The 20,193-nt window shown below is 38.7% G+C and overlaps 1 protein-coding gene across 3 annotated transcripts in view; it reads right to left on the bottom strand.

Annotated features, from left to right (window-relative positions):
• Window positions 1–20,193, bottom strand: part of CCHR2.PART0H2orf80 (chromosome chr2.part0 C2orf80 homolog) — a 438,540-nt gene that overhangs the window by 99,727 nt on the left and 318,620 nt on the right. For all 3 annotated transcript variants that reach the window (XM_044060703.1, XM_044060704.1, XM_044060706.1), the window contains one exon: window positions 2,317–2,404. In XM_044060703.1, coding sequence (XP_043916638.1) covers window positions 2,317–2,404 — 88 coding nt within the window. The remainder of the gene's footprint in view (window positions 1–2,316; window positions 2,405–20,193) is intronic.

The following is a 20,193-nucleotide window of genomic DNA, read 5'->3' as shown; positions in this document are numbered from 1 at the left end:
TCTACACTGCTTTACCAGCTTTCAAAGCTGGCACAACACATCATGTTTTTTTATCTTATTTTTGACTTATTTGTAGTACATGGAGCGGCTAAATCTCCATGCTCTATAAAGAATTATGATGGGATCTCCAAGTGTAATAAAGGATTATGTGTTCTCCACATGAATGGCAAGCTTCACCTCTTGAGCTTCTCTCTCTTGCTGAATTTCTTGACATCCATATCCCAAATACATAATATACTCATTACAATCAGCCACCTGATCATACTCCTCTGTATCTGGTGGGGGCATAGATACTGGGCATTCTGTAAGTGAGCATGTCATGCTTCTACAGGAATATGCTGCTCAGGTGGCCCTCCCTATTACTCTGTTAATCACAATTTTTCTTATCATTGATCTCCAGTTGGCACTAGTATCATAATGTTCTGGATGTGCCCCCACTGTTGTTCTTGCACCCCCCCCCCCCCAATGGGAAAGGTCAGCAGGCATCACATCATCATTCCTTTCTCTTTCCTGAAAGACTTTTACAGTGGCTGACCCTCTAACCGAACTTGGGTCAGCTGGATCCTAGCCAAGGCTTTATCTCTCTCCACTGCATACCTGGTTCATCTTTGATTTTATTGTGTGTAATACATATTAACTATTATTTTTTAGCTTCGAAAAAAACAATGGATTTTGTAGAAATGGAGAGTTAAGAATGTCGTATCTCAGACCCACAACACCATGTTAGCATGTATGGGGGTACATGCCACCTTCATTGCCACACCCAAATTTGTTTGTAGAACATTCCTTGGAAGTGCAGGTAGTTATTGCACATCACAATTTGCAAGAAGTTATGTATCAGCCTGACATCTGTGTTGGATAGGAAGTTACAGTCAATTAAAACATCTTCAAAAAAACTGGCTATATATATGTGGCCAAATGTTTGTCATGTGCATATATTTATACAAGAAAAACTGAAAGAACATTAAGGAGGTAAATTGACAAGCATTCCCTTACATGTAACACCTCAGGTTTTAAGTTTTTTTATATTAGATAATGTTCCCATTAATACCAGAGATGGTCTTAGGGAAACCAAGACTGAATACAGGGAACTAACTAGGCAGCTAAACTTAGACTCTGGTTCCCCAACAAGATTTAATGACAGTATATCAATATCCAATGTACTGAAGCTGAGAGCTGCAAAATTATAACTTTTATTCTAGTACATAATAAAATACAAAATATTTACATTTTTTTTTTTTTTTTACATTGCTTCTTCTGGACTGCTGCTAATATTGTTCCACCTCAGGTATTATTTGCTATTGGCATTATATGATATACTTAAAGGAAAGCATTTATACTGCTTCTACACCTCTGCAGTGTTTCTGCTGTGATTTTTGGTGATTGTTGAATATTTCTTACATTATTCCCAAGCAGTTAATTGCCAGGGAGCTTCTCCTTTTTGCTTGCTTCTTTTAGTATTAAGCCTCTTAATTCCTTAATTACTTTTTGATATTTATAGACAATCATGTTTTTAGTGTGATATTGTCACATGACTTTTGGCCACATAATTTGTTGAATTTTTTTTTAATGAAAGATTATACGTTTCTTGTTAATTTTGATGAGGTCCACACATATCAAAATGGCAAAAAAACTCCAAATAAACACACATAAGCACGAACAGGAACACCACTGCTGGACGCAAAACGTCTTTTATTAACTCGTTCTGGTACCTCGGCTTCTTGCCTTCTGCTGGTCCTGACTACTCTAAGGAGAAAGTGCTTTACTATGTTTTCATTAAAGTCAGTTATGGAGCTATGACAGACTGAGACAGTGTGACAAACATGAGCTACTCCTTAACATTTCACTGTTTTCCTTAAAATGCTGTTTAATGAAGTTGACTGACACACAATGAAATGAGAAGAGTAATTTGGTATCTGAGTTTTATTTCTTTCAGGTATGACTTACAAATGAAAAAAACTGAAAACTTTTTTAACAGTATAATCAAACCTGGTCTTTTAAATTGTATCCTATGAGGAGAACTTTGATCAGCTTTTCCTGGAATTATTTTAATAAATTCATATTACAACTAAGTACAAATGAATGGCTGCAATTATGTTAGGGGCATTTAAGGCTATGTGCTTCTGCTGAGTTTTGCTTCACAGGAATGGGTTTGATTCTTTTAGCCTACAACTACAAACTTGAATAAATACTATTGGTAACCCTTGAAAGGAAACAGTTGTGCCTTACCTGACTAAATTAACATGGTTAATAAACATATTGGAAAATAGTGTTAATTACCTACCAACTTGACTGAAGTATAGATTAAGTACTTACACTGTTTTCTGGCAAGTTCAGCAGCATGTGGTGCAGTCAGCATTGCAAATGGATGGAAGGAAAGACTGAATGGGACCGGTAAATGACCCTAAGGAAAAAATAAATAAAGGCATCATGTGATTAGAGATTGTCAGAAGGGGCCTGCAAAATCAGTCTAATAAAGAAACAGGAAAGAGGATTATGTAGCAAATACTATGCAGGGAAGGATGAGAAAAGGCTAGTATGAGACAGTTCCTGCCTTGAATGCCTAATAACATTTGCCCACGTAGTTTAGAAAGTGAAGAAGAGCCCACCTTCAGAGATTGCCATACTGTGACTACAAGATGTTTCTCTACATTTGAAAAAAATGCACCATCCCTGGATATGTGGATCACTGTTTATTTTTTATCTGTACTCATTTGAAATCTTTCTCAGCTAAGAGTGTATTCTGTACACTTGTGCTCTTCAGCCTGACATACCTGACACTGTCCTTTACTCAACTCATTCACAGTTTACTGCATTTCTCCATCTCCCTTTAGCTCCTGATACCCCTCTAGGCTCTACCCCTGACAGATAAACTCTGGTAGTCAGCCATTTCATCGCATGGGTGAGTACAGACAGTACCTTGAACTCTTTCAGCATTAAGACAGTGATTCCTGTAATATTGCTCAGATTGAGGTAACTCTTTTTTACTCAAGTTTTCTTTCTTCCTTTTATATTGTTGTCCCATTGTCTGACTTTTTCTTTGAATTTACAAGTTCCAGCTTTCTCAATACAGGGCCACTCTCTTGCAGGCTGAACCTAACTTCATAGCCAGATTTTTATCTTCGATTGGCTTAGTTACTGACCTCAGTTGGAAGATGCTTTTGGTGTCCATCTCCCTGATGTGGGGCTCTGCTGTGTGTCATAGGATTTCAAATCAGGCTCAGCAAATGGAGATGCTGCACCTCAAGGCTCCGTTATTGTTATTGATGTAACTTTTCTCATCCTAGGATCAAATAGGCAGTAGCATCTACACTTACACAACAAGTTGGCCATAATGCCATGCTGCTGTCCTCAAAAGGGGCTACTCAGTTGCAGTGTCATTCTTCAATCCCCCTCCCACCCATGCAAAAAGAACCATTGGTACTACAATTGGTCATCCTCTCCCCAAACATGTTACCAAGGTACACATCTCTAGCTCTTTTTTTGTACCCAGTCTCCCTAACATTTCTATAATCCTACCACATCCCCCTCCCTAGCTCATCCTAGATATGTCCTTTCTTTGCACAGATCTGTAACTCCTCAGGAAGCAGAGCCTAATGGCACCTCAAACTAACAGCTGTTGAATGAAGTATCAGTTTGTGATTTACAGCTATCAGTCTGGCAGAGTGGTCAGCCCTGCATCCCTATCTTTGAAAGCAAAATATTCATGTTTGTCGGATCTGCAATGCCAATGCTCCACTATGCAACACCTTCAGAATTTGTCACCTCTCCATTATAGTTATCCAGTTCAAAGGTTAAAGTCTGTACTTCACAGTGTTATGGTCTGAGATTCAGCCCTGATTATGGAATCTGCATTCTCACAGATGTCCACATGGGTTTTTCCACTTAATCAGGTTTCTTCCCACTTACCAAAAATGTCATGCTAATCAACTCACTACACTAACTTGTCCACAGACATACACACACACACACACAATATATAATATATAATATATATATATATATATATATATATATAACATTATATATATATATATACATATATATATATATATATATATATATATATATATATATATATGGGTCCCATACAGAATGCGGACAGCTCACAACACCGACACCCATATGGCCAATGCCATATGGTCAACGTTCAGAATATTGACAATGGGGAAACGCTGTCTCCCAATAATGCGGAATGGAAACATTTCCATTCTTGCACTGTAGTGCAATCTCGGAGTTGGTATATGAAAGGTTTGGGGGGGTGGAGCCCCCCACGGGGGGTTCAGGGTAGCGTAGACCCCCTGCTAGCACAAAAAAGGAAATTTTATTTTCCTTTTTTGTGAAGTTCTGGTGCTGTCGATATTGTGAGTGTCGACCATAAGGCGTCGGTCATATGGGTGACGGTGTTTTGGGCTGTCGGTATTCTGTAGGTGATCTATATACATATATATATATATATATATATATATATATATATATATATATATATATATATATACACACACACACACACACACACACATATATATATATATATATATATATTTTTTTTTTTTCACCAGTGTCCATGTTGTGGGCAAAAAAGGGACAGGGAATGATGTGTTCAATTTCTCAGTTAACAAATAAATTAAAATTGAATTCGAGCTCTACTTGTTGGATATTTGGTTTCCACAGGGGTCATGAAAGCAGCACTAATTCTCATTCCTGACATTTCTGATTAAATATATTTTTCATTCGATTAGACGTAATGGACCAAGGTGCTTGCACATACTGATATGACAGAGAAATTCACACAGACAGCATAGTAGGGACAGAAATTCTTTCACTACAGTGTCTAGAATGAATTATTGATAACCTACTCTTTTCATCATTCTTGACAAGCTAATTCTTTGTTTTTCAGTAAGTACTGCTTGATTTCTTTCTAACTTCAGAATATCTGCCTAAATACTTCATCCTTAAATTTTCAGGGTCTACGTAATTAGTTTCCCCTCAGATGTTTGGCAGTGCTCTGTACAGACTCAGACACCTTGAGTGACATTTTTTCCTGTAAAAGAAATATATAAGGAAACAGCTCCAGTACTTAGTAATAAAGACCATCCCTCCTGGCATGTCTAAAGGTCAGTTCCCTGTGCTTTCTCCTATTAACCTGGTGAACTTGGGCATTCGGAGGCAGTGTAGCAACTGCCTCATGTACACAGACAACCCTCTCCCCTTACCTCCCATCACTCAGTCTTGTGAGAGATGCACTTATATGTCCAAATTGGAAGCCATGCACTCTCAAGCCAAGACCGGAATAGCTGGTCAAGAGGAGAAGGTCAACACCTGCACCACACCACATGCAACACATAGCCCTCCAGAACACCCACCATCACAGCTCTCACATAAAAACACAAACCACACACCCACTTTCGTGGAGGCTGTCAATAGAAATCTACCCAAACAGCAGAGACCTCCAAGGCAGAAATGCACTCGACCACCAGAACACAGCACAAACCACAAGACACATAGTTCACCTACACAGTGTGCCCCTCAATGTAAGCCCCTAAGGCAAAGCAGCTTGACCAATACACTAATCATAGTCTCATTCACTAGGTTGAATAAGGAGAAGGTAACAGTCAGCTGTCAATCAGGTGCCAGAATCTGACACATAACACACACACTCAGGTCACTCCACGACAAGTACAAGTATGACTCTGGCACTGTCCATGTGGATGTGAAAGACCTGAGATGCACCTCCCTGGACTACATGAAAAGAGACATGGAGGGACTCTCGGATCATGTGGCCGAGGCAGTTATAACCCTAGCCTTGAGCAGCATCCTACCATTGTACTGCTGTAAAAGCAGAAAATGATTGACTTCAACAATTGGCTAAGTTTCTAGTGTCATTCTAAGGGGATCCAGTATCTGTCTGCTTGGGCTAACATGATTGACAGACTTCAATGCTTTGCCAGAGATGGCCTGCATCTGTCACCCCTTGGTTTCTGGATACTGGCTAAGGCTCTTGCCACCCCTATAGTGCCTTATTTAGGTGATGTTGTAAAGACCAAATTACCACCATAACAGCTATAAATAAATGCAGTCTGAGGGTCATGCTGCTCAAAGCTAGAAGTCTAAATCTCAAGATGCACTTGCTCGAAGCACTCTTCAAAATGGAGAACATCAACATTTGTGCTGTAATGGAGACCTGGTTTAAAGCAGCAGATAGCATCTCTGTGCTACCAGGCTATAACTCATTCGATACCTTTCAGCTCCAGAACATGGACCAAAGTTCCAAAGATGGTGGTGTCTCCATATTCATAAAGGATATGCACACATCCAGACTAGTAGCCCAGCATAACACATCTGAGGTACTTCAGGTACAAATAACATTGGGTAAGATGGTGATTCCGATTGTAGCCTGCTATAGGTCCCCAACGATGTCCTAAGACTTTCACTCCACATTCCTAAGCACCCTGGAAACTATTAGGGTCCAGCCCAACACTCTCATACTAGGTGACTTCAACTACCCCTCCATCAACTGGAAAAACTACTCATGCACCATTACACTGGCCCAACGCTTCCTGGAATTCATCAATTCCAGTGTCCTGGACCAGCTCATTCTTAACCCCACTAGAAGAAGCAGTATCCTTGACCTGGTTATTACTAACATGGGCAACTGTTGCTCTACACCAATAGTTAATTCCTCCCTGGTTAGATCTGACCACAAACTAATCACCATGGAAATCCACATCTCACCCACACACCCCCACAAAGGTAACCACCATGAAAAACTTCTCCAAAGCTGACTTTGGGCTCCTAAAAACAGAGGTGGCTAACGTCACAGCACCCATGTCAATGGAAAATAGATGCATGACTGCCAAATCATACACCATTGCACTGTACGAACACATATATAAATGCATGGAACTAGCCATACCCAACAGACCCAAGATGCTCTCCTCCAAAAAAAAGGAAGCCAATCTGGTGGTCCCCTGCCATTAATAAACTCTACAACAGAAGAAAAAAACTGTTGCAGAAAAAGGTGAAGTCCCAAGACTGGAAAAACTCCCTTATTAGCCTCAACAAAAAGTTGAGATCCCTCATCAAAACCTCTAAAGCCAGCTATGAAAGCAGAATTGCAGCAGACATTAAAAACAACCATAAAGCCTTCTATAGTTATATCAAGAATCTCCACAGCAATACCCAGGTTTGCTCTGAGTTACTGCACAATGGTGCCTCCTATACTGAGCCAACAGATGTTGCCAACATACTGGCTGACAGATTCAGTGCCAACTTTACCCCTCTCTACCCCCCTAAAGGACCAATCACAATACCGGAGGAATGCCATGAACCCAGCATTACTGCAGCACAGGTTAAAGCTGCATTGTCCAAGGCCAAGACTACAGCTTCCATGAGACCTGACAATATCCCTGGATGTGTTCTACATGAACTACAAAGTAAACTGGCACCACATCTGTGTGCTCTGTTCAATCACAGCCTCACCTCAGGCTTTGTCCCTACTGAATAGCGTACTGCTACAGTCATCCCTCTCCATAAAGGGGGAGTTACTACAGACCCTTGGAATTATCACCCCATTAGCCTGACAAGTCTGATATGTAAGGCTATGGAGCACATCATCATGGACCTAATTAACAAGGATATAGGGAATCTCCAAACTCTAGATCCCATGCAATTTGATTTTGTGAAAGGTAGATCATTCCTGCTCAACCTGGTTGACTTCTTTAAGTCAGTCACCTGAGCTATGGATGAGGGCAAGGCAGTTCACATAGCCTACCTCGATCTGGCCAAGGCCTTTGATACCATTCCCCACTCAGGAATTATTGAAAACTCACCAAACTAGGCATCAACCCCTATATCACCAGGTGGGTTGCAAATTGGCTCACAGATAAAACCCACAGTGTGAAAGTAGCGGACTCCAAGTCAGACTGCTGACCAGTCATGAGTGGAGTCCCACAGGGATCGGTCCTGGGTCCTCTCCTGTTTGGCATCTACTTCTCAGAAGTCCAGGCCAACATGGAGGGACTCTGACTGACCAAGTACACAGACGACTGCAAGATGGGAGCCATTATTAACTCCCCAAGTGATGTAGGCATCCTACAGAAAGGCCTCACTGAGACCAATGACTGGTGTTGAAACATTGGCCTTAAGCTTAATGTCAAAAATTCCCCTTTGGGAAAAACTCAGTTCCAACTGGTTACCACATCGATGGGAGCCCGCTGAACACTGAAGGTGTTATAAGAGATCTGGGGACACAGGTTGACAGCAACCTCTCCTTCGACCACCACATTGCCACTGTGGTCAGAAAGTCCTTCTATGTGGCACATCTCATTACCAAGGATTTTGCATCCAGGAATTAAGAGGTCATCATCTCTCTCTGCCCTTCCCTCATTAGGCCAATCATTGAGTATATTGTCCCATTTGGCATGTACCTCACTAGATACATGCAACAGCTGTAAAGGCCACAAAAGTACCTCATGAAGAGGATCCTGGGCCATACACACATGTCCTGCATGGACAGGCACAAAAAACTCCAGCTATTCCCTGTTTCATATCATCTGCTAAGAGATGATCTCTGCTTAACTTACAAAGCCATGTCTGACCCAGCTTTGTTAGAAATGCTACATGAAGAAATCCCAATCCCTCCACACCACACACTCCAGAGACCTCAACCTCATTACCACAATCAAGCAGAACATGCTGGAGGGACAGGTTCATAACCAGTGACTGCCCAGGCTCTGGGATAAACTTCCCATACATGTCAAGCAGAGCTCCTCTCTGGCCCTCTTCAAGAGAAATCTTGATGAGTGGATGGGAAATAGAAAGTTCATCCCGGGGATCACTCCAGTGGCTCTACTTGATAGAGGCACTGGGAACTAACGTCAGGCAGATGCCAAGACACTTTGATGGGCTAGGCTTGTAAAGGCTCCAGGGCCATTAGTGTAGTACACACCTATGAACCTATAAATGATTAAAAAGTGTGAACTTTAGTTTACAAAGGGCATAAACAGTTTTCAGATGTTACTTTTACCAGATTTAGAAGACTAGTAACAGAATTAGAGCACTTCTTTAGTTCAAAACGGTTTCAAAAATCTTTTTTTTTGAACCTTTAACAGACTCTGGCCAATCAGAAACCAAATTTTTTGGTCCTACCCCTCCTTAAGCATTAAGGTCCTCTTCACTCATTTGTTGTCTTCATTCTGCAACTGACTGGCTGATTCCACCCTGCCAGATGAGGAGAAACAGAGTTAGCAGAAAATCAGCTGTTATAGATTTTGGCATTTAAAATTTCTTGTTTGTATCCTATCATTTTTCCTGCACCATGTCTAACATGTAATGCTGTCAGTGCATAGGTATATGTAAACTGTCAATGGATTTCCTTATATTTACACCAGGACTGAAGCCTATGCTGTCCATCCTTGGTCACAGGACTGATGGAAAAATCCACACCTTTTCCCTGGAATAGGCAAGCTTGCAAAATGCTGCTCATTTTCACTCCAGCCATCTCCTCAAGAACTGGGACTACTAATTAGACTCGGGTCTCTTGCTTTACAGTCAGGGATCCATCCTGTTGCACCACACAGCTGTCTCAGAATTGAGACTGAGTACACCAGGTTTAAAAGTAAGTTAGTAAAATACCTTTAGAGGTCAGTTCCTGCACTTGCTTCAAGGATAATGGCTAATAAATTTCCCTGTCTTTTCCCCTCATTAATCATTATTGCTCTTTTATGAATTTACAAAAATTATCATAAATTAATTTAGACTATTCTGGAATAACCTGCTTATTTACTGTACATTGTAATACTTCTGCATTCTTTCAGCTATTCATACTATTCAATTGTCTAATCTTCTAAGTGTATTTTCATATCAGCATTTTAATATTAGATATTAATAATGTAACTATAATAACTCAGAACTTTGCTCTATATTTCTTTAATGTGTATTTAAGAAGCACCTTTTTAGAAATTTTTATTTTCTATTCCCATTTATCTGTTTTGATCTAGTAATTCCACTTTTCTAGTTTAATTTGCTCCTATATATTACACTAGGAACTGGACTGTATTTACTTCACTTGGATTAATGAACTATGTTGTGACTGCAAAGTTTAATTATAAACAGAGCTAATACTCTCAGTTAATATTGCAATAATGTAAATAAAAATAGAGAAACATACTGGTTTTACTATTTAAAAATATATGATGTAGTTGTACCGGATAAAACATTTTACAAAATTCTTACTGCTTGTTGGTATACATTCTATTCATGTAAAATCAATGTAACTTATTGTAGGAACATAGAAATAATACTAAACAAGTATCATAGGGGCCATGTGATGCATGGCCATATACACCTTTAAGTGGGTCTATATTAGATCATCGAAATGTTAATACTTCGAATGGTTTAATATTGACCTGAAAACAGCAAATGTTGAAAATAGCGAAGCTGCAGATAACCAAATTTTTTCCTAGGGAAAGGATTTGGTTGTCCATTACTGTGGCTTCGCTATTTTCAGCACTGTGATGGAAAGTTACGGGTTGGGTTCAGGTAAGTGTGCGATTTTGCGGACGTTAGGGTTAGGGCGGGGTATGTGAGTTAGGGTTAGGGCTATTAAACTTTTATGAAGTTTTGTCATTCAAACGCAGTGGGTTATGGGTGTTTAATCTAATTTGCCACATGAGTTCACTAAGTTCTAATAATAGACTCATTAGCTTGTGTATTCAAATTAAAGAGCATTCAGAGATGATTGTTTACTCGGTTGCATTAGGTATTCATGGTATTTCAGTGTTCTAACTCTTCCAGCATTTTCAACAGTTTAATAGCATAGCATGTTTTTATAGAATACAATGTATATTTGTAGCTTGTTTAGTAGACACATTTAGTTTTTAATATAGTTTTTATATGAATTATTCCATTATTTAATGTATGTCACATTATAATATTTTTACCACTTCCTTCTATTTTGATATTCATGCCATTTTGATTTTTATGGTATGTTTTTAGTATTTTAGCAGGGCTAGTATACCTTTTAAAAGAGTATCCCAACACCATGTGACATTCACTAAGGTATATAGGCTTACTAATTAAATGTTTACATTGTCTGAAGAAGTCTTACTTACTAGAGTAAGATGAAAGTGCTAACTTTATTCATTGTTTTTAATTGTTAAAAGTCTGACATTAAAATTGTTTTTTTTTTGTGGAGAAGAGCCAGCAGTTTGTTTTTAGTCAATAGCTGAGTTTTACAGTTTCCCAAATATGGAAACCTTATAAGAAAACAAGAATGAGTAAACTGGAAAAAGTACAGCAGAAATATACCAAGGGCGTCCATGGATGAGAAAGTTATTATGAAAGACTGAAATATATGAGCCTATACAGTGTATCTTATAGATATTTAAGAGGAGATCTTATTCAGGTATATAGGGCATTTAGAGACATCTACCTCTGAAAATGTTTGTGGTTATCAAAAAGTAGTAAAGAATCATCAGACAACCTATGCAGAAGATTCTATTGGAATGAGAAGTGTACTAGATGGTTCCCTGAGAGAGCAGCTGATGCATGGAACAGACTACCAAATTGCATTAAAGCAAGTACTAGTTTAGATATTGTGAAGAACAGCCTTGACACTTATTATGGGAACAACTGTTTTGTATATTGACATGCTAGAAGGGCATTAATGCCCACACATGAAACATGTCTATGTATGTAACTATAAGAATCAATCAGAGGAGGTTAGAAAAGATTAGGAAGAGAGACTGGAGAAGCAATTAGCAAGGGAACAATGCAAGGACATATTTTTAGCTCCCAAGTACGTAACAAAGTCTAGGAGGTTTAGGATTTTTGCTTAGAAGTGGTTGCATGGGCATTTTTATACCCAAAGCAGACTCCAACGGTATATGGCAGACTTTAAAAATTCCCTAAAGAGTACTTTGTCAAAAATATTGGGTTAGCAAATGAATATCACTAAAGAAATGATTCTTTTGAGCTAGGACACAGCACCTGAATTGCCTAGATATAGTAAGACCATGTTAAGTCTGATTCTGGTGGCTGCCAAAAAAGCAGTTACTAGAAAATGGAAATCTAAGTCTAAACCAACTGTATTTGAAGTACTGAATATTGTAACAGATATTAAAGAACTGGAAGTGGGATCTTTTTGAAAGAGAAGAAGCAGATTACATAGAAGTAAATGGAAATTTTGGGAATAATGCATACAGAATAATGTTCAGGAGTAGCAGGTGTTAGGTTTAAGGGAAGGCAGGAATTTAGCAATTTATGTAATGTTGGACTGATAGTTATAAAAAGAACATATGTGATGTATAATGTATGTAAATGGAAGCATGTTAGTATGGTTTGTTTTCTTTTATATTAATGTGTGTTTACCTATTTCTTAACTGATAATTTAATAAAGGTGTTAAAAAGTGTAATTGGTGAGTACATCTTCATGTCTTTGTGTCTGCACATGCAAGTGCAGAGGGGCAGGGTTTTGCAATGGCTTATTCTGCATTCAGCTTTTAGTAGTGAGATTACATTACTGTGACCATTATTGATATATTTATTTATTCATTTGATAATGACTGGGCGTCTGAGGTGAGTTCAATAAATTGCAATTGCTAAGCATGTCAAAGTGTGTGTGTGTGTGTGTGTGTGTGTGTGTGTGTGTGTGTGTGTGTGTGTGTGTGTGTGTGTGTGTGTGTGTGTGTGTGTAGGGGGTTGAAATAAATTATTGTGCCCATTATTTTTTTTATTTTATTAGAATCAGACATGTAAAGATTACCTAGTCAAGAAAGTTACTATGATTGTAGGTACAGGGGCTGTCTATTGATGAAAATGACTGACCCTGTTGGTGTTTGCTCAAGTTAAACAGTAATTATTCTGACTTTGCAGGACAAATGTGCATTTGTGTGCAGGAAACTGGAATATGTTACTGTTGCTATTGTTTGAAGCAAAATTAAATACATTACAGTTGCCACATTTATTGCAAATACTCAAGATGTCAACAGACTGGCTAAAACTGATGGATATTGAGGTTGTCCATGTATGAAGATGAAGTACATTAATGAGATTATATTTATAACAATTAGATATCTGAGATGTACACAGTCAACAAAGTGGCTATAATTGCTGGGTACAGGGTCTGTCCATGAACAAAAATGATTAACCTAATTTTTGTTAGCTTAGTTTAAACAGTTATTATTCTAGATTTGAATGAGTAATTTGTACATATCTGAAGTAAATTAGAATATTTTACTGTGGCTAAAAATTAAATAGAGTCATGTGACCACTGTCTTGTATTACAATCAAACATCTGAGATGTACACTGTCAAGAATGTGGTTATACTTGTGTTCTGGGGCTGACTATGGATGAAAATGACTGAACACCCTGTTTGCTCAAGTAAAACAGTCATTAATTTGGCTTGCAAGACTAATGTGCAGTTATGGGAAGTAAGTTGGAATATTTAATTGTGGCTATCATGTGGGTTTCTAGAAAAAAACTGAAGTACACTACTGTGGCCATTACCTTTTTAATACAATCAGATATTGGAAGTGTACATAGTCAGCAAAGTGTCTGTAATCGTTAATTATGGAGGCAGTCTGTGGATGAAAATGACTGACACTGCTATAACTAGTGAGCAATTGTGTAAAGAAAGTTGGAATATTTTACCATTGCCATTTATATCACAATCAGGCATCAGAGGTATGCACAGTCAATAAAGTGGGCGTAATTGATGTGTTAAAGTCATTTCCAGCTAAAGGTTGTCGCTCATCTAGTCAACATGTAATAGACAAGTCTTTGTGGGTTCTGCTCAAGCAGCTTTATTATGTACAAACACATCATGATTGAAGCTTATTAACTTTAACTTAGGTAACTTATATACAAACTAGCTACATTCATTCATACATGCTCACTCTCTGGCTACACTTTCAAAATGGCATTGAGTATAGCATGTGCCTGCTATTTATATATGCATGTTCAATCCTTCATATGCTTCTTAAAGACACAGCACACACACTCTGGTCAACATCCTCCCTCTTTGAGAAATAGATCATGCAATGCTGAGAATATCAGTGGACATGCAAACAGTACAAATAGTTGTTTGTCGTACAATTATACAGAACTAGGCACATATATACAATTATGTCCAGGTCGTTGTGTAATTTCACACTAGGTCTGGAAGTATGACCAAATTATGTAACATAAAACTGTGAATTAGACTTAGCAACTGCAACTGTCTCTGCTGAATGTTCAACCTTAGGAATTTCAGGAACATCATCAGGAATGGAAGTAGAAGTTAAGACATGTTCTGGAACAGGAAATTGTCTGGGTTGCTCTGAGATCTGGAGTTTGTATCACAGGAATAATGTTGCAATAATTATTCTGGTACAGGAAGAAGATGTCTGTGATTTCTCCTGTAGTCTACACCCTCAGATTCTATGAAGTAGGATCTTGGCTTAGTACATATGCCTGTTACTTGACCAATCTGGTCAAAACCTTTAACTGTTTGTATCCTCACTGTCTCTCCTTCTTTCAGTGGATGAAGAAATCTGCTTAATTTATCGTAACTGGACTTCTGGATAGAATGCTTCCTGAATAATTGGGCTGTGATGGTACTGTTGTTTTTAGCTTTAGGCCTCAATCAACTGGAACAAATAAGCAGTGTTGCTCTGGTTTGCCTGGTAGAAGACTCTGAGCAGGCGAACCAAGCATATCATCATGGGGTATGTTTCTGAGATTAAGTAAATTCAAAAAGACATAGTGTTATCAAACTTTGACCTTTCAAGTAATTGCTTTGCTCTCTGCACTTCACATTCAGCTAGTCCATTTGACTGTGGATATTCTGGACTGCTAGTAACATGTATAAAATCCCATTCTCTTGCAAATTTCTGAAACAAATGACTAGTAAAGTGAGTGCCATTGTCAAAAATAACTTTGTATGGACTACCATGGACTGATAAATGACATTTCAACTTAGTAATAACAGTAGTGGATGTTAGGTTAAGTAGTAAATCGATCTCAAACCAGTTCAAATAAGAGTATAGCAATACTAAGTAATACTGATTGTTCCACTCGAATATGTCAGTGGCTACTGTTGACCAAGGTAGTTCAGGAACTTGACTTAGCTGAAGTGGTTCCCTTTGCAAATGTAGTTTAGTACTATTGCATACTGAACAAGAAGAAAGTACTTTATCGATGTCTTTCACTAGCAAAGGCCAAAATACTAGTTCTCTCACCCTTCTTTTGGTAGATTTGGAAATTGGGTGACTATGATGCAAAATATGGATATATTCATGTTATATGGAAGCAGGAAAAACTAGTTTAGGGCTTCTTCCAACATCTCATCTCTGTAAAGAAAGTAGATTTGCACTTCAGGTGGTACACTAGATTGCTTTGATGGCCATCCAACATTAATGTAGTGGTTGAGCTTTTGCAAAATTGGATCTGTCTTTGGGTGCTGTCTCAGCTCATCAAGTCTCGAGGTAGAAAAATTATGCACCTCCATTACATCAAAGTCAAAATTCTTTGTGTCAAGCTGTTCCGCTGTATTTCTGGGTGATCTGGATAAGGTATCAGCCAGATAAAGAAAGTTTGTCTTTTGTATAGACCATTTTGAAGTTGTACTTTTGCAATTTGAGCATCATTCTTTTGTAATCTCGCTGGAGCTGAATGAATCGGCTTCTTTAGAATAGTACCTATAGATTGGTGATCAGTTTCAATCTGAATAGATCAACCATAGATTTAATCATGAAACTTTGAACATGCAAATACTATTGCCAAAAGTTCTTTCTCAATTTGAGCATACTGCATTTCATTTTGGGTAAGTGTTCTAAATGCATAGGCTACTGGTCTGCCTTCTTGAAGAATAACTGTGCCAAGACCAAATTTTGAAGCATCACAGGAAAGAGTGACTGGTTTATTGACATCATAGTATTTTAATGTAGATGGGGTGGCAATTTTCTGCTTAAGTTTTTCAAATTCCTTCAAGTGCTGTTCCAACCAAGACCATGTAACATTTTTGTACATTAGCTGTCTTAAATGTGCTGTCAACTCACTGAAGTCTGGTATAAACTTGCATAATTAGTTGACCACACCAAGGAAATCCTGTAGAGCTTGAATATTATCTGGTGCTGACATCTCAAAAATAGCTGTTTGCTTAGACGGGTCTGGTTTTAAGCCAGAGCTGGTAAATAAGTGACCTACATATGTAACTTCTGGTAGTCTGAATTTACATTTTAGAGGATTGAGCTTTAAGTTCACTTCACGTGCTCTGTCTAGAACTCTCTTAAGGTTTCTGTCATACTCTGCTTCACCATTGCCTCCAACCAATAAATCATCTACTATTATGGCACAAGGATAACCTGAAAAAATTTGCTCCATTGCACGCTGGAAGACTTCACTTACAGAATTTATTCCATATAGTTTCCTCAGAAATCTATATCTGCCAAATGGAGTACCAAAAGTGGTTAGTAATGAGGATTTGCAATCAAGCATCACTTGTCAAAATGAACTTTTTGCATCCAAGACAGAAAAAAACAGTGGCATTTGGTATTAAGGCTGCGACCTTTTCAACTGTACACATTGGATGATGCGGTCTCTTTAATGCTTTGTTCAAATCTCTTGGATCAATACATGTTCTGATTTCATCTGAGCCTTTTTTGTGAGCTGCTACCATGGACAACACCCATTCAGCTGGTTCTGTAACTGGACAAATTACACCTTGCTGCACAATTGTATCCAACTGAGCTTTAACTTTATCCTTTATCTGAACTTTTCTTGCTGGTCTGATCCCTGGACTGACCTCTGGGTCTAACTTCATAGAATACACAACTGGAAGTTTGCCCAACTTGTCATTGAAAACATCAGCATACTCTGAGAAAATGGCTTCAGAAAAATTGGAACTAGGATATGCACTTATATGATGAACTTATTTGGTAAAAAACAACAGATTCATTCTCAAACTGTCTCTGACACCCAATAATGACTGCACATGTCTTCGAACTACATAGAATAACAAGCTGTAACAGTTTCTAAGCAAATAACATGAAAGCGCCACTGAGCCTTTGGTTTGAATTTCTTCACCTCCATATAAACAAGTTTCTCACTACTAGTCACATTCAGTTGCTCATTAGTTCTCACCTTAGCAAATGTGTCTGCTGACATAACATTACACTTTGAAGCAATATCTACGTTGAGCTTGGTGGATTTACCATTGATCTGGACAGTACAAAACACTTTGTTCTTTGCCAAGAAATTCACTGCATCAACCTTTTCACCAATTACTGATACACCATCTACATAGAAAGCAGAATTGCAGCTCTCTATATGATCAACTTGCTTTTTTGAGTGACCCTTCTTTATAACTGTGTGAGGTTTACTTGATTTGCAAACTTTTGAAAATGGTTCCATTCTTTACACTTGTGGCATTGCTGACCAAATGCTAAGCATTTTTCTCTTTTAGACTCATGATTGGCACCACAGTTGCAACAGTTAACAGTTAACAGTTTGGGACTGGTTTCTCTGTGTGACGTTTGGGCCTTTTTTTTAGCTCCCTCACAGTTGTGAATAGTAACCTTCTGTAAGGGTGATTGATAATTCTTTTGGATGAAACGTTGCCTGCGAGTTGTCAGCTGTAGGGTTTGCTTATTGGGACTTGTTGGGACCTCTACATTTTGGATTTGTTGTAAATGATTGTTGAATATGAGCAGAGTTGCTTTTTAGGGACTTTGCTCATTGCTTGCACAACTTTTAGCTGTTTTATTTCTTAGTTTTATGATACTTCCCTTCTATCCTGCCTGAGTAACATTTGTAGCTTCACTAACTTGTTGCTGTCTATATTGCTTTGTGTTTTATTTTTGCATACAGATGTATTAACTGCTTTATTTATTGAGGGGTATTTCGAATGTTTCAGAATATTGTAAGGAAAAGAATCCCTCTGTTTACTATTGTCTCCATTTTTTGCAGATTATCTGCTTTTGTTAATCTGTCTGCATTTACTTATATGTCACTTTTTATTTTGGAAGTTTACTGGATCAGTGGTCAGGTGACTGCTATCTGCTAATTTAGGAGGCTGTGCTTTATATTTTGATTAAGGCAAACTTTGTTTGCAGTCTTATTGTTGGGACCTTTGAGGTTTCTATATTGCCACGTATTTTTTGGTTTGTAAAGAGCATATATTTTGTGGTATATCTTAATATCTCTTTAGTTTTTTCTAGAGACTGCTTGTCACATTTAAAACTGCTTTATATATTGTATTGTTGTAACTATTGCCTAACGCCTGTCACTAATGATGTTGCCATTTCTTTTCCTCTTCCCTCTGCTATTTACACTGGCATATGTCACATCTTATCACACTCCCCTGCAATTCTCCCCTTACACTCCACTCGGAACCTACATCTTCCCAAAATCTTTCCAGGTACTACCACACTCCTATATGCTCACACTCACTGTACTCTACCACACTATTTATTCTTTAAAATAAAATTACTCCCCTTACTAAAACTAATCTCAAACTTAAAACCCAAATTTCTCTATCCTCTCCCTCATAGGTTCATAGGTTCATAGGTTCATACTAGGCTATCTGCCCTAGGGCATTTATAAGCCTAGCCAGAGTGTGTTTGGCTTTCACCACCCATTTTAAATTAATTTTGCTATGCCCTTTTTTGAGGTTAGTATACTGTGCTTCTGTCTAACAGTGACACAGAAGTGATACCCGGGGTAAACCTACGATCTCCCATCTACTCATCAAGATTCCTCTTGAAGAGAGTCAATGAGGGACTCTGCCTAACCTGGACTGGGATTTTATTCCAGAGTGAAGGGAGCCTCTGGGTTATGAATCTGTCCCTCCAACATGTCCTATTTATTTCAGTGCTGAGGTTCAAGTCTCTCGAGTGTGTAGCTTGATGGGATTTGGATTTTCTGAGGTGCAGCATGTCCATTAATTCCGGGTTGGACATGGCTTTATATGTCAGGCACAGATCGCCTCTGAGCAGGCGGTATGCCACTGAGTAGAGCTGGAGTTTCCTTAACCGGGCAGCATATGGCATCTGTTTGAGCCCTATGATCCTCTTGCTGAGGTACTTTTGGGGTCTTTCCAGTTGCTGCAGGTGTCTGGTAAGGTACATCCCGAAAGGGGCATTGTACTCAATTATGGGCCTGATGAGGGATGAGTAAAGAGGCACGATGACCTCCCCTGATCTAGATGTGAATCCCTTCATGATTAGGTGGACTATATAAAATGTTTTTCTAACCACTTTGGCCACGTGGTTGTCAAATGAGAGATTGCTATCAACTTGGGTCCCCAGGTCCCTAATTACTTCTTCTGTACTTAATGGATTACCACCTATGTGGTAATTTGTGGGCACTTTGTTTTTGCCAAAAGGGATGACTATACACTTTTTGGCATTTAGCTTGAGGCCATGGCTCTGGCACCAGTTGTCTGTTTCTATGACGCCCTTTTGGAGGATGCTTGTGTCAGTTGGAGAGTCGATTATGGCGCCCAGTTTGCAGTCATCTGCGAACTTAGTCAGCCACAGTCCTTCCATGTTGGCCTGTACCTCCGAGAAATATATACCAAACAAGAGAGGTCCCAGCACTTGGGCTTCACGCCAGTTGTTTTACATTAAGAAGGTTTGTGGTCTACACTGTAGTGGCAGAACAGGTAGCTTACATCCTTCTAAGTTGGGAACTACTGATTGAGGGCTCAGTGTCTGTTATTCTAAAAGTGTATTAATTCTAGTTTAAGCACTTGGGCTTCAGGCCAGTTATTTTACATTAAAAGGGTTCGTGTTCTGCACTCTTGTGGGAGGAGAGGCTGGACTCTGCCCTTCTGAGCTGGGAATTTCTGGTTAAAGGCTTATAGTGCCTGCATATTTGAACTGCTTCTTACTGAAGTTGGTACACTATCTCTTTACTCTCTATCCTTACAACACTCCTCCTTTCATGTGATATACATCCCAACTCTGGTCGTAATATCCAACTCTTATCTTCTAATTCCTCTACTCCATCTACTGTTACTATTACTTTTTCTCCCCACACCTCTAGCAATCCTACTCTCACTAGTACCTCCCCGTCCACTAGCACTTCTACATACAAAACCAAAAGACTTAAATTCCTCTCCCTTAATATCCAGAGTATCTGCAACAAAGTGCTTGATCTCCATGCTCTCATTCAACACTATACTCCCCACGTTTTAACTCTCTCTGAAA

The sequence above is a fragment of the Protopterus annectens genome, chromosome 2.part0 (genome assembly GCF_019279795.1).
Source record: "Protopterus annectens isolate FY-2018-M chromosome 2.part0, PAN1.0, whole genome shotgun sequence".
In the NCBI taxonomy this organism is placed as follows: domain Eukaryota; kingdom Metazoa; phylum Chordata; order Ceratodontiformes; family Protopteridae; genus Protopterus; species Protopterus annectens.
Note: the sequence above shows the minus strand (reverse complement) of the source record. Positions and strands in the feature narration are given on the sequence as shown.